Below are 15,090 nucleotides of genomic sequence, written 5' to 3' on the forward strand. Positions count from 1 at the left end.
TCCCATTGGTCTTTTATTTTGATAGCTCGATTTGATTTTAATAACTACTAGCAGTGATGAACATATGAATTCATGATTTTCGGGAAAATGAAATATTTTTTTAAATCTATAGTCCCCCAACCAGCCTTTAAAATTATGCTAGTGAATTACACTGCGACTAATATAAAAATAACCATTACTTCGATTGCCAGATTTTCACCGATTTCCAGAAAATTTGTTAAATGGTCTCAGACTCCAACGTCTTCCAAAAATCAGCTAGAGTCTGTTCAAGAAACGAGCGACCTGGGTGACAGTATTACTGTATATATGTTACACCGAATCCATGAAATTGTCTATTACTAGCATTCGGCAAGAGATTTGCCGAATGCATGAAAAATGCAAGCACGTTGCCCAGTTCACGGATTCCGTAAATTCTTTGCCAAATGCGTGAACTGGACAGCGTGTTATATTATAGCCAAGTGTCAAAGTGACAGCTGAATAAGGATGTTTAATTTAGTTTAATTTACATATTATTATGTATAATATGACTACATACATATGTTTCACTGTTAAAATATTGATCAAAATGTATAAAAATGACATTAATTTATGTATAAGTCATATGAAATGATCGAAACATATGTATGTAGTCATATTATACATAATAATATGTAAATTAAACATCCTCATTCAGCTGTCACTTTGACACTTGTCCACGCTGTCCAGTTCTAAAAAACAACACCGGAGAGCTGCTGTCTATTTGCCGACTCCATGCTTTGAGCAGACAAATTTTTGGCGAATACACGCATTCGCCAAAGAATTTACGGAATCCGTGAACTGGGCAACATGTTTGCATTTTTCACGCATTCGGCAATTCTCTTGCCGAATGCGTGTAAAAGACAATTTCACGGATTCGATGTAACATATACATGCAGTGGCCATTAGTTTCGCTTCGGCGTTCGACGTAGGAGGATGTATCTTCGCTTTTTCATACACGGTGGTTACAAAGTTCCCAACACATAAGTAATATAAAAAAAATTGTTAGTTATTTTTTTCAACAATGTAAAAGTATAGGTATAATACAGTCATGCATGATGTAGTGGTGCGGCATGTGCGCTCCGGTATTTCCCTCCGCCAAAACCAGATAATAATCCAAAAACACCCATCAATTTCGTTTCAAAATTCCAGAAATAAATAAATTAAAGAAATAAAAAATAAAGAGATATAAATAAATTTAGATAACAAAAAAGTTCGTTTTGTTTCATTTTTGAAACGTAATATGCGTAACGCATACTTTGCAGTCAACCGGTAGTTACGAACACTGTCAACCAGGTCGCTCGTTTCTTGAACAGACTCTAGGTATACATCTTAGTTAGAATACCGTGAGATATATGTACATAATCACAGCATTTTATATAGCAGAAAATAGATTTATAAATTGAAAGTTATAAGATGTCAATTTAAAAAAGCTACCCATTTAAGTTGATTGATTTAGTGTGTCAAACAACTTAAAAGATAATACATAACGTTTGACAATTTTGAATTATCGATATTTTGTTTATGCAATTGTATAAACGTGGAAATCTCACCATAAATTTTCGAAAATTGTCATTTATAACTGCAGTTATCATTTAAGAATGATTTATTTTGTGTATTTAATTGAACACTTAAAGGAATAGTGTTTGCTCCAGCTATGTTTACTCAAATGCATAAATGTAGACAATCGTCTAAAAATATGTTGATGATTGCATTTGATATGCAAATTTATGAAGAGTTTTATAGTATAAAAGGCATAAAGAAAAATCTGATTCAACAGACAATAGTCAGCTCTTACAATGTTGTTCAAATGGGTTTTAGTATTCGCATTCATTGGGCACATCAGTGAGTTTTATTTTATTTAATTATAAATATCAAATAAAATTTATAATATATTAGAAAATAAATATATGATATTATTATGGATTACTCAACATATTTATAAATCGAGTGTGATTCAAGAACATTAAAAGCTTCATAAAAACGGAAATAAAATAAGAAATCGCTAATATGCTTCGGAACTGAAAATATTGCTTAAAGTAAATGTGTGTAATATGTTATAGGTGCTTGCCCCCATGGATGTGGAAAAAATGAAGTGTATTCACAATGCACGGGGCATTGCGAAGGAACTTGCGACAACCCACATCCTGCGTGTCCTTATATATGTCAATCAGGTTGTATTTGCAGACCAGGTTATTTGAGAAATACTGCAACGGGATTATGTGTTCCAGCAGACAGTTGTCCTTGTAGTATGTTTTTATAGTTTTCTTTAACGTGTCTATTTTTTATACATGCTCAATCTTTTATAATGTATAATAATAATATCCTTATAGAAAAATGCAAAGGACCGAATGAAGTATTTTCACGTTGCAGTGGACACTGTGGTAAAACTTGCGATAGACCAAATCCACCATGCCCTCGCATATGCAAATCAGGTTGCATTTGTAAGGATGGCTATTTGAGAAATACTCAAACAGGAAAATGTATCCCTGCGGAAAATTGTCCTTGTAGTATGTATTATAGATTTATTATGTGTATATACAATTTTGTATGTGCTTAACTTATATGATTGCAATATTAAACATATGTACATATATTCTCGTAGGAAAATGTAACGGAGCAAACGAAGAATATTCACACTGCCATGGACACTGCGACACACATTGTAATGATCTATCCCGTAAAATCTGTCTTACAGTTTGTATCCCAGGATGCATTTGCAAAAAGGGCTATGCTAGGGATTCTCGTGGACATTGCATCCCAATTAAAAATTGTATTCCAAGTGAGTAATATGTACATACAATGTGCATATGTTTGTATTTGTTTTTAATTATTAAAATTGAATGTTACTATGTGGTCGCCTGGTTTTCAACGTGTTAGAGTGTCCCAAAGATTATTAACATTTTATAATATATTATTGATTTGTGGTCATAGACAATTGTTGTATTACCTATACATTGATAGAAATGAAAGCTACAAACATACATACATACATATATACTATTAGATAATAATCAATATAATCAATGTGAATGTTCTTTTATTTTATGTTTTGGCCTAGATTTATAGTCGAATAATTTTTAATTTAAGAATGTGGAAAAAATGAACAGTACACAGAATGCGGCACAGCTTGTCCAGACACGTGTGATAACTGGAGAACTCCGAGAGGGTGTATTAAACTTTGTGTTCCAGGATGTTTTTGCTTGCCGGGATACGTAAGAAACACAAAGACAAATGAATGCGTTCGTCCTTGTGAATGTCCATATCGTAAGCAATATTTAATTCATAATCTTAATCACAAGTATTAATTTATATTTATAAATGAAGAATAACATTTTATTTCTGTATTTACAGAGGAAATCGTACCATATTAAAAGAAGATATTAAAAATTATATTATTTGTCATGAGACGATACGAAACATTTTTCAATGATTATCAATTTTTATATACAAATGATTTGACCGAGAAATATATGTGAATTATTGCTTCAAAAATGTCTAGTTTATAATTAAAACTGTTATCATTCTTTTAAATTATTCATGAAATACAATATTGTGTAAAAAAAAATATTATTATTTTCACTTATTGAGCTCAAATGAAATCAGATATTAACAAAAATTGAATATCACCCATATACGTATATATTTAAATGACAAAGAAAACGTATTAATATTAATTATAATTAAAATTTATATACATAAAATTATATACATAATATATTATAATATAATAATCGAGTCATTTAGACTAAACTACACTTTTTGTATTTTCATTTTGGTCTCATATACTGAAAACGTCACGGAACTAGGGATTGCAATACCGATGGTTCCGATACCGGCAGTATCGGTATTTGACCGAAAATATTGCCTTTAGTAATTCCGGTATTAAAAAATGAATTATCTATAGTATCGATTTTTTTCAAAATCGTACATTTGATCTGTCGAAAACTACATATATCTCCATGACCGTTACGTATATTTACTTTATCTATGTACGTAGTAACAATAGATGAAGTTTTGTGATCATGCGAAAATTCAAACTCGAGATTTTGACTGATTCGAACTCAGAATCGATTACTGATCACGTTTTAATGATCTAGAAAAAATGTGTGTGTGTCTGTGTACTTTGGGGATTTTTTCAACACCGTTAATCCTATCGAACCGAAACTTAGTATCGGTTAATGAAATTCTTATAGACACTACGTTAATTTTTTTCAATTTTTTAAGTTGACCGGAAATGGTACCTCCCTTTATAGGAGTCCTCTTTTTTTTAAGTTTTTGAATTCGATTTTCTCCCAAACTACTAACTTAATCGGACTGAATTTTTTTTACATGTACTAGAGATAATAATTTTTATAATTTTATATTTTTTAAATATTTTTATCTGAACCGGAAGTAGTACTTTTACTCTAGAGAATCAAGGTTTTTTATGTTTTTCTCAAAAGCCTTTTGATTATTCGGACTGAAATTTCATATCGATCAGTTTAAGCTCAATACCAAGTTATGTATAAAATTTGGTAAGCGTCCGTCGACCGGAAGTGGCAGTTTACTCTTGTTCGATTTTTCTTCCACTATTTTTTTCGACCCCTTAAACATGTGTGGTCTTCACGAAAAAATTCAAGTATAATTCTTGTATCAATGTGATTAAAATAAAAAAAAATCACTAAATTTAATAAACCGGAAGTGGGATTTTTTCCCTCCGGAAGCATCCGGAAGGAAGGTCAAAAATGTTGTCGCCTGGATCCTGACCACACCCCTGAACGTATTAAGCTGAAAATTTATATTTGTGTTGTTTATGTACTAACTTAGATTTGGTAACGTTTTGGTCAGAATTCGTAAACCGGAAGTAGTATTATTTTTAAAAACAATATTTCATTATTTTTTCATTATTTTATTTTGACCTTTTAAATTATTTTAAGCGTCTTAATATTTATTGTGTACAATAGAGATAGTGATTTTAAGTAAAAATAAAAAATAAAACCATCAAATTTAATGAACCGGAAGTGGGATTTTCTCCTATTAGAAAGGTCATAAATGTTGTCGCCTGGATCCTGTCCACGCCCCTGAATGTATTAAGCTGAAAATTTATATTTGTGTTGTTTATGTACTAACTTAGATTTGGTGACGTTTAGGTCAGAATTCGTAAACCGGAAGTAGTATTTTTTTTAAAAACAATATTTCATTATTTTTTCATTATTTTATTTTGACCTTTTAAATTATTTTATGCGTCTTGATATTTATTGTGTACAATAGAGATAGTGATTTTAAGTAAAAATAAAAAATAAAACCATCAAATTTAATGAACCGGAAGTGGGATTTTATCCTATTAGAAAGGTTAAAAATGTTGTCGCCTGGATCCTGTCCACGCCCCTGAACGTATTAAGCTGAAAATTTATATTTGTGTTGTTTATGTACTAACTTAGATTTGGTGACCTTTAGGTCAGAATTCGTAAACCGGAAGTAGTATTTTTTTTAAAAACAATATTTCATTATTTTTTCATTATTTTATTTTGACCTTTTAAATTATTTTAAGCGTCTTGATATTTACTGTGTACAATAGAGATAGTGATTTTAAGTAAAAATAAAAAATAAAACCATCAAATTTAATGAACCGGAAGTGGGATTTTCTCCTATTAGAAAGGTCATAAATGTTGTCGCCTGGATCCTGTCCACGCCCCTGAACGTATTAAGCTGAAAATTTATATTTGTGTTGTTTATGTACTAACTTAGATTTGGTGACGTTTAGGTCAGAATTCGTAAACCGGAAGTAGTATTTTTTTTTAAAACAATATTTCATTATTTTTTCATTATTTTATTTTGACCTTTTAAATTATTTTAAGCGTCTTGATATTTATTGTGTACAATAGAGATAGTGATTTTAAGTAAAAATAAAAAATAAAACCATCAAATTTAATGAACCGGAAGTGGGATTTTCTCCTATTGGAAAGGTCATAAATGTTGTCACCTGGATCCTGTCCACACCCCTGAACGTATTAAGCTGACAATTTATATTTGTGTTGTTTATGTACTAACTTAGATTTGGTGACCTTTAGGTCAGAATTCGTAAACCGGAAGTAGTATTTTTTTTTAAAAACAATATTTCATTATTTTTTCATTATTTTATTTTGACCTTTTAAATTATTTTAAGCGTCTTGATATTTATTGTGTACAATAGAGATAGTGATTTTAAGTAAAAATAAAAAATAAAACCATCAAATTTAATGAACCGGAAGTGGGATTTTATCCTATTAGAAAGGTTAAAAATGTTGTCGCCTGGATCCTGTCCACGCCCCTGAATGTATTAAGCTGAAAATTTATATTTGCGTTGTTTATGTACTAACTTAGATTTGGTAACGTTCAGGTCAGAATTCGTAAACCGGAAGTAGTATTTTTTTTTAAAACAATATTTCATTATTTTTTCATTATTTTATTTTGACCTTTTTAATTATTTTAAGCCTCTTGATATTTATTGTGTACAATAGAGATAGTGATTTTAAGTAAAAATAAAAAATAAAATCAGCAAATTTAATGAACCGGAAGTGGGATTTTCTCCTATTAGAAAGGTCAAAAATGTTGTCGCCTGGATCCTGTCCACGCCCCTTAACTTATTAAGCTGAAAATTTAAATTTGTGTTGTTTATGTACTAACTTAGATTTGGTAACGTTTTGGTCAGAATTCGTAAACCGGAAGTAGTATTTTTTTTAAAAACAATATTTCATTAATATTTCATTATTTTATTTTGACCTTTTAAATTATTTTAAGCCTCTTGATATTTATTGTGTACAATAGAGATAGTGATTTTAAGTAAAAATAAAAAATAAAATCAGCAAATTTAATGAACCGGAAGTGGGATTTTCTCCTATTAGAAAGGTCAAAAATGTTGTCGCCTGGATCCTGTCCACGCCCCTAAACTTATTAAGCTGAAAATTTATATTTGTGTTGTTTATGTACTAACTTAGATTTGGTGACGTTTAGGTCAGAATTCGTAAACCGGAAGTAGTATTTTTTTTTAAAACAATATTTCATTATTTTTTCATTATTTTATTTTGACCTTTTAAATTATTTTAAGCCTCTTGATATTTATTGTGTACAATAGAGATAGCGATTTTAAGTAAAAATAAAAAATAAAATCAGCAAATTTACTGAACCGGAAGTGGGATTTTCTCCTATTAGAAAGGTCAAAAATGTTGTCGCCTGGATCCTGTCCACGCCCCTTAACTTATTAAGCTGAAAATTTATATTTGTGTTGTTTATGTACTAACTTAGATTTGGTGACGTTTAGGTCAGAATTCGTAAACCGGAAGTAGTATTTTTTTTTAAAACAATATTTCATTATTTTTTCATTATTTTATTTTGACCTTTTAAATTATTTTAAGCCTCTTGATATTTATTGTGTACAATAGAGATAGCGATTTTAAGTAAAAATAAAAAATAAAATCAGCAAATTTACTGAACCGGAAGTGGGATTTTCTCCTATTAGAAAGGTCATAAATGTTGTCACCTGGATCCTGTCCACACCCCTGAACGTATTAAGCTGACAATTTATATTTGTGTTGTTTATGTACTAACTTAGATTTGGTGACCTTTAGGTCAGAATTCGTAAACCGGAAGTAGTATTTTTTTTTAAAACAATATTTCATTATTTTTTCATTATTTTATTTTGACCTTTTAAATTATTTTAAGCCTCTTGATATTTATTGTGTACAATAGAGATAGCGATTTTAAGTAAAAATAAAAAATAAAATCAGCAAATTTACTGAACCGGAAGTGGGATTTTCTCCTATTAGAAAGGTTAAAAATGTTGTCGCCTGGATCCTGTCCACGCCCCTGAATGTATTAAGCTGAAAATTTATATTTGCGTTGTTTATGTACTAACTTAGATTTGGTAACGTTCAGGTCAGAATTCGTAAACCGGAAGTAGTATTTTTTTTTAAAACAATATTTCATTATTTTTTCATTATTTTATTTTGACCTTTTTAATTATTTTAAGCCTCTTGATATTTATTGTGTACAATAGAGATAGTGATTTTAAGTAAAAATAAAAAATAAAATCAGCAAATTTAATGAACCGGAAGTGGGATTTTCTCCTATTAGAAAGGTCAAAAATGTTGTCGCCTGGATCCTGTCCACGCCCCTTAACTTATTAAGCTGAAAATTTAAATTTGTGTTGTTTATGTACTAACTTAGATTTGGTAACGTTTTGGTCAGAATTCGTAAACCGGAAGTAGTATTTTTTTTAAAAACAATATTTCATTAATATTTCATTATTTTATTTTGACCTTTTAAATTATTTTAAGCCTCTTGATATTTATTGTGTACAATAGAGATAGTGATTTTAAGTAAAAATAAAAAATAAAATCAGCAAATTTAATGAACCGGAAGTGGGATTTTCTCCTATTAGAAAGGTCAAAAATGTTGTCGCCTGGATCCTGTCCACGCCCCTAAACTTATTAAGCTGAAAATTTATATTTGTGTTGTTTATGTACTAACTTAGATTTGGTGACGTTTAGGTCAGAATTCGTAAACCGGAAGTAGTATTTTTTTTTAAAACAATATTTCATTATTTTTTCATTATTTTATTTTGACCTTTTAAATTATTTTAAGCCTCTTGATATTTATTGTGTACAATAGAGATAGCGATTTTAAGTAAAAATAAAAAATAAAATCAGCAAATTTACTGAACCGGAAGTGGGATTTTCTCCTATTAGAAAGGTTAAAAATGTTGTCGCCTGGATCCTGTCCACGCCCCTGAATGTATTAAGCTGAAAATTTATATTTGCGTTGTTTATGTACTAACTTAGATTTGGTAACGTTCAGGTCAGAATTCGTAAACCGGAAGTAGTATTTTTTTTTAAAACAATATTTCATTATTTTTTCATTATTTTATTTTGACCTTTTTAATTATTTTAAGCCTCTTGATATTTATTGTGTACAATAGAGATAGTGATTTTAAGTAAAAATAAAAAATAAAATCAGCAAATTTAATGAACCGGAAGTGGGATTTTCTCCTATTAGAAAGGTCAAAAATGTTGTCGCCTGGATCCTGTCCACGCCCCTTAACTTATTAAGCTGAAAATTTAAATTTGTGTTGTTTATGTACTAACTTAGATTTGGTAACGTTTTGGTCAGAATTCGTAAACCGGAAGTAGTATTTTTTTTAAAAACAATATTTCATTAATATTTCATTATTTTATTTTGACCTTTTAAATTATTTTAAGCCTCTTGATATTTATTGTGTACAATAGAGATAGTGATTTTAAGTAAAAATAAAAAATAAAATCAGCAAATTTAATGAACCGGAAGTGGGATTTTCTCCTATTAGAAAGGTCAAAAATGTTGTCGCCTGGATCCTGTCCACGCCCCTAAACTTATTAAGCTGAAAATTTATATTTGTGTTGTTTATGTACTAACTTAGATTTGGTGACGTTTAGGTCAGAATTCGTAAACCGGAAGTAGTATTTTTTTTTAAAACAATATTTCATTATTTTTTCATTATTTTATTTTGACCTTTTAAATTATTTTAAGCCTCTTGATATTTATTGTGTACAATAGAGATAGCGATTTTAAGTAAAAATAAAAAATAAAATCAGCAAATTTACTGAACCGGAAGTGGGATTTTCTCCTATTAGAAAGGTCAAAAATGTTGTCGCCTGGATCCTGTCCACGCCCCTTAACTTATTAAGCTGAAAATTTATATTTGTGTTGTTTATGTACTAACTTAGATTTGGTGACGTTTAGGTCAGAATTCGTAAACCGGAAGTAGTATTTTTTTTTAAAACAATATTTCATTATTTTTTCATTATTTTATTTTGACCTTTTAAATTATTTTAAGCCTCTTGATATTTATTGTGTACAATAGAGATAGCGATTTTAAGTAAAAATAAAAAATAAAATCAGCAAATTTACTGAACCGGAAGTGGGATTTTCTCCTATTAGAAAGGTCAAAAATGTTGTCGCCTGGATCCTGTCCACGCCCCTTAACTTATTAAGCTGAAAATTTATATTTGTGTTGTTTATGTACTAACTTAGATTTGGTAACGTTTTGGTCAGAATTCGTAAACCGGAAGTAGTATTTTTTTTAAAAACAATATTTCATTATTTTATTTTGACCTTTTAAATTATTTTTATCCTCTTGATATTAAATGTGTATAATAATTATACTGATTTTAAATAATCAAAAAAATTTGAACAAAATCCGCCAACCGGAAGTAGAAATTTTGTCTTGTGAAAGTATTTGCATATATTTGCGCTCAATTTGTATCGCTATCATAGTTATTAGTTCAATATCGAATTTTGTTTTGTAACCTTCTTATATTCCTCAAATACATAGATAAAGTCATGGGTTGGTCACACCCGAATTTTTTTATGATGCGTATATATTTTGCATATATCTTTGTCTGTAAAATTGTTTTGATTTTTACAAGCCTCTTCTTACTTTCACTTACGATTTGTAGTCAAAAGAAATTTGTTACTGTTATTGATACATATCGTTAAATATAATGTCCGGTAACTTTTTCGGTATCGCGGCCACCATATATTGTGTGTCAACTTCGCAAACATTTTTAATTTTAATTTAAATAAGAAAATGTTTACTATAAAGTGCTGATTTTTTTAAATTACGCACATACTAAGGCTTCCAATCCCGGGATCCCGGTGTTTTCTGGTACCGTGAATCCCGGTGCTGAAACTGGTCTGAATACCGGGATTCGGTGCTGGCAAAAATTTCTTTAAAAATATTATTTTTACAAATATAATATGAAAAAAACATAAAACAACATTATATAATGAACAATGGTGGGATGAGCAATGACAGTCATAGTTCATTTGTTTGCTATAACCTGTTTCGACGCCGGCTTGCCGTTTCCACGAAATGGTATGAACGGCCTGTATTGTGTCGCAGATATTGTGCTCAACCGCAAATGATATTTGATGCATATTTTCTCTGATTCGAACTCAGAATCGATAACTGATCACGTTTTCATGATCTACAAAACTGTGTATTGTGTGTCAGTGTATTTTGGGGATTTTTTGAACACCATTCGTCCAATCGAACTGAAACTTAGTATCGGTTACTAAAATTTTTATCGATACGACGTAACCTTTTTCAAATATTCAAGTTGATTGGAAATGGTACCTCCCCTTATAGGTGTCCTCTTATTTTAAATTTTTGAATTCAATTATCTGCCAAACCGCTAATCAAATCGGACTGAATTTTTTTTTACTTGTAATAGAAATTATTAATATTATAACCCAATATTTTTTCCTAAACCGAAAGTAGTACTTCTACTCTAGAGATTCAAGGTTTTTATGTTTTTCTCAGAAATCAAAAGTAGAACTTTTGTCTTGTTTTAGTTTTTCCTTCATTTGTATCGAAAATGCTCATAGCCGGTATGTATGAACGTGTATGTACATATGTACATATGTTTGATTATCGAATTTTGTTTTTTATCCTTCTTATATTCCTCAAATACATATATTAAGTCGTGGGTTGGTCACATCCGAATTTTCCAATAACGTCAGTGTATGTAATTGCAATTTTTATTTTAGGTGGATTGTTTCGATGAATAATTACTAGACGGTAGAATCTATCACGACGGAATCAAAGTGATGTTTTTTAATTTATTTATTGTGTTTATTCAATCTTAGAAATCTATGGATTCGAACCGAAAATTTAAATAATTTAACCAAACTCTCAAAATAAGAACGCCAATATGGGAGTATTTTTTGCGTGAAACATCGGGAGAGTTTGCAAAATGCAATTGAACGTTTTTGAAATATGAAAACATCTTTTTTTCTTATACATTTAATCCAAGAAGACTGCACCAACAATCCGACCTGATACATCCATCGCCTCCACCTAATTAGAAACCGCCAATTGTAAAAAAAAAAAATTTTTTCTCAGTCTCATTTTCCTTCTTCCTCAATATTGACCATTGTGGCATTACAAGAATCCCCAAGGGTGAAATCACACAGGGAAGAATGGCACGTCGTGTGCTTGGCTCCCTGCTGTGGGGGTTCTCATACATTTTTTCAAATATGGGGTACGCTGCCATCGATCACTGTCAAGCAAGGATAAATTCAAGGATGAAATGTAAGCGAATACACTCCAGGGGGTGATTTTGGGACGGTGTGTGCTAGGCTTGCCATGAAAATATTCTGGGCATGCCACTTTTTTTTTGCATGTTTAAGAGTATCAAAAAAAAAAACCATGTGCCACGTTCCTTCCTGTATGATTTCGCCCTAATTGCGAGCTTTTAGCTCACAATTTTACCGATTTAAAATTCAGCACACTTCCAATTAACCCTTTTAAACGAAAACAAAAAATATTGTGGATAGAACACTATCCCAATAAACATGTTACGCTCACTTTGAGCGTAAGAATCCTAAATTTTGAGTTAAAGACCGCAAAAGCCAAAAAACTGTAAAAATCGCGGATTTTTTTAAACGCTCATATCTCGTAAACGATCACCCACCAACAAAAATCAATATCATATTCGAATTCAGTGGGTCAAACTTAGTAAAGATTGGCTAGTCTCCGCTCTGGTAACTCAAAAACGTGATTTTTTGTTGCTCAGTGTTATCAGTACAACCGACTTATCTGCAGACAAGCCACAAGCCACGTAAAATTAGGTGATATTTTTTTCATAAGGATTCCTTTTATTGACTCACTACTTGGAGGCGTATCGTTGACACCCTCTTCGCTGCATCCCTGGATGCAACCAATGGATGCGAAGATGAAAGCGCACTTCAAAAGAACCGCTAAAGTTGACATTTTGCTGTCTATTGTACATAAACTACTCTGCCAGGGGTTTTATACTTGTATTTCAATTTCATATAATAATAATAAATACAATAACAAACACTTGAACAATTAGAAAAAATCTTTTAAATGATTTATCTAACAGAAATTTTCACATACGTATACATGCATGTTTACATGTAATTCCAAATAAAAATCCACTCACATGATCAATATGTATAATATATGCATACCTATGTACATATGTATATTGACAACTACTTTAATTAAATTTTAAGCTTCTACTTCATAAATTCTACTATCTAATAAAAAGCAAATAACACCAAACTGGATTTCTCTCATGAAGACATTTTACATATAACGCGATTCGAATGAGTAAAATGGACATACATATTTCCTTCGATAGAAAAAAGTAAACACAAATAAAATATTATACATGTACGCTTAAAATCAATCCAATAAAACTTTTAAAATACACCATCGGAAGATGAAAACGCTACATTGAGTATTTTCTATTGAAATATAAAATAGTATTAACAGTGGGAAAAATTCCCAAATGAAAATACGTACATTTGACTTTGTTTGGAATTGGACGACTACTAAGAGATATTTAAAAGCTGAAAAGTACTGCAAATAAAAGATAAAATACCCGACTATAGATTCCAATATTCATTTTGAACATAAAATTGACAGATTTTGAGACATCGACCGAACAAAACCAAGATATAGAAAAATCGCGTGATTTAAAAAACACATGTATCTCCGAATCTCGTGCCAATCAACATTTTTTATTACCAGATTCGTGTTCACTGGGCATAGATCTATGAGAAAAGTGATATCTCGTCTCTGAACCAAAAAAAAGTCATCATTTGTCGAAGTGTTATTTAATTTTTTCAATGCAAAGTTTTTTACTATTTAAGTTATTTTTGTATGGTTGCGTAAAAAAACCATTATTCAATGAGTCAGCAGCCACCATAGTGTTAAACGTCAATTAATTTCAATCTATACAATTATTAAATCGTATATCGAGGATTGGCGGATTGTGCGAACTCAGTGCGGACGTGTGTTTGTGTGTTGTTCCCGATAAGTATGTAGAATTTTGTGTCAAATTGAGACTAAAGAGGAGATGCTGGGATGAGTATTTATGTAGATGAGTATTTAGCTCTTTAGCTCTATGTACTAACTGGCGCCTCGCAAGTTAGTAAATATTCAAAATCATTATCTATGCTTGATTTCATAATACTTTAAATGGAATTTAAATTTATAATATTTTCATATTTACATAATTACCCACATAATTTCGATCACATTTCTTTTGATAATAATTTATTATCAACGTCGATTGATTTATTAATGATAGTGTTACGTACGCCGCGGATTAAGCGAATAGAATCCCAGAGACTATGTGACCGTTCAAGGGTTATCTGTTAACGGATTAACTAAGTGCTTACACTTAGACCAACGGATATCTGTTATTGGATTAACTAAGTGCTTGCACTTACTTCCAGGATTATATCTGGACTCTAAGTGCATTTAGGCTAAACAATGACCATTATTAGTCCTTTCTCAGAATAGGTACGGGGAGGCCCAATGTCGTGGAAAAACATATCCAAATACGTGACTATAAAACAGGTAAACAGATTAGACGTCCTGAGAGATCTACCCTTTATAAGGCGGTACGTAGGCGATATCATGTCATTCTGGACTGAGCACTGCCAGTGCGTGTATCTCCTTAATCATCAATAAATGCTGTGAAACGACTGTTGGCCTTTTATTTGGATCCTCCACCCACCCCTACGCAACAATAGTATTGATAATATTTTACGTTGAATTATTTCATATTTAATAATTTAATATTGAGTGTTGAATGGTTTAATATTTAATGTTGGAATTATTTCATAATTGATTACAAATATTTCGAGAAAATGACATTCTCAAATCTCGAGATTCAAATATTCCGAGAAAATGAGATTCTCGAATCTCGAGAATCAAAATAGTCGAGAAATCACAACCTCTACGGCAGCGGCCACTAAGCGTTGTGCACCCAACGTGATGCAAATATGAGTCAGCGGTAGTGCTTCCAATACCGGAAGGTTACTTCAACACCGGGATTGTGGTACTAGGAATTTTCGATCCCGGGATCCCGGTGCTAGCACCGGGATTTAAAATGTATAAGAAAAAAAGTTCAATTGCATGTTTTCATATTTCAAAAACGATCAATTGCATTTTGCAAACTCTCCCGATGTTTTACGCAAAATATACTCCCATATTGGCATACTAATTTTGAGAGTTTGGCTACATTCTTTAAATTTTCG

At 30.8% G+C, this 15,090-nt stretch overlaps 1 protein-coding gene across 1 annotated transcript; it reads left to right on the top strand.

Annotated features, from left to right (window-relative positions):
• The first annotated feature begins 1,716 nt into the window (after positions 1-1,716).
• LOC143914494 (zonadhesin-like) lies at positions 1,717-3,706 on the top strand. Its single transcript, XM_077434744.1, has 6 exons — positions 1,717-1,860; positions 2,079-2,264; positions 2,349-2,525; positions 2,621-2,797; positions 3,106-3,282; positions 3,370-3,706. The coding sequence occupies exons 1-6, from the start codon at positions 1,815-1,817 to the stop codon at positions 3,387-3,389; spliced, it is 783 nt and encodes a 260-aa protein (XP_077290870.1). The 5' UTR covers positions 1,717-1,814; the 3' UTR covers positions 3,390-3,706.
• Positions 3,707-15,090: the final 11,384 nt, after the last annotated feature.

The sequence above is a fragment of the Arctopsyche grandis genome, chromosome 7 (genome assembly GCF_051622035.1).
Source record: "Arctopsyche grandis isolate Sample6627 chromosome 7, ASM5162203v2, whole genome shotgun sequence".
NCBI classification, from domain to species: domain Eukaryota; kingdom Metazoa; phylum Arthropoda; class Insecta; order Trichoptera; family Hydropsychidae; genus Arctopsyche; species Arctopsyche grandis.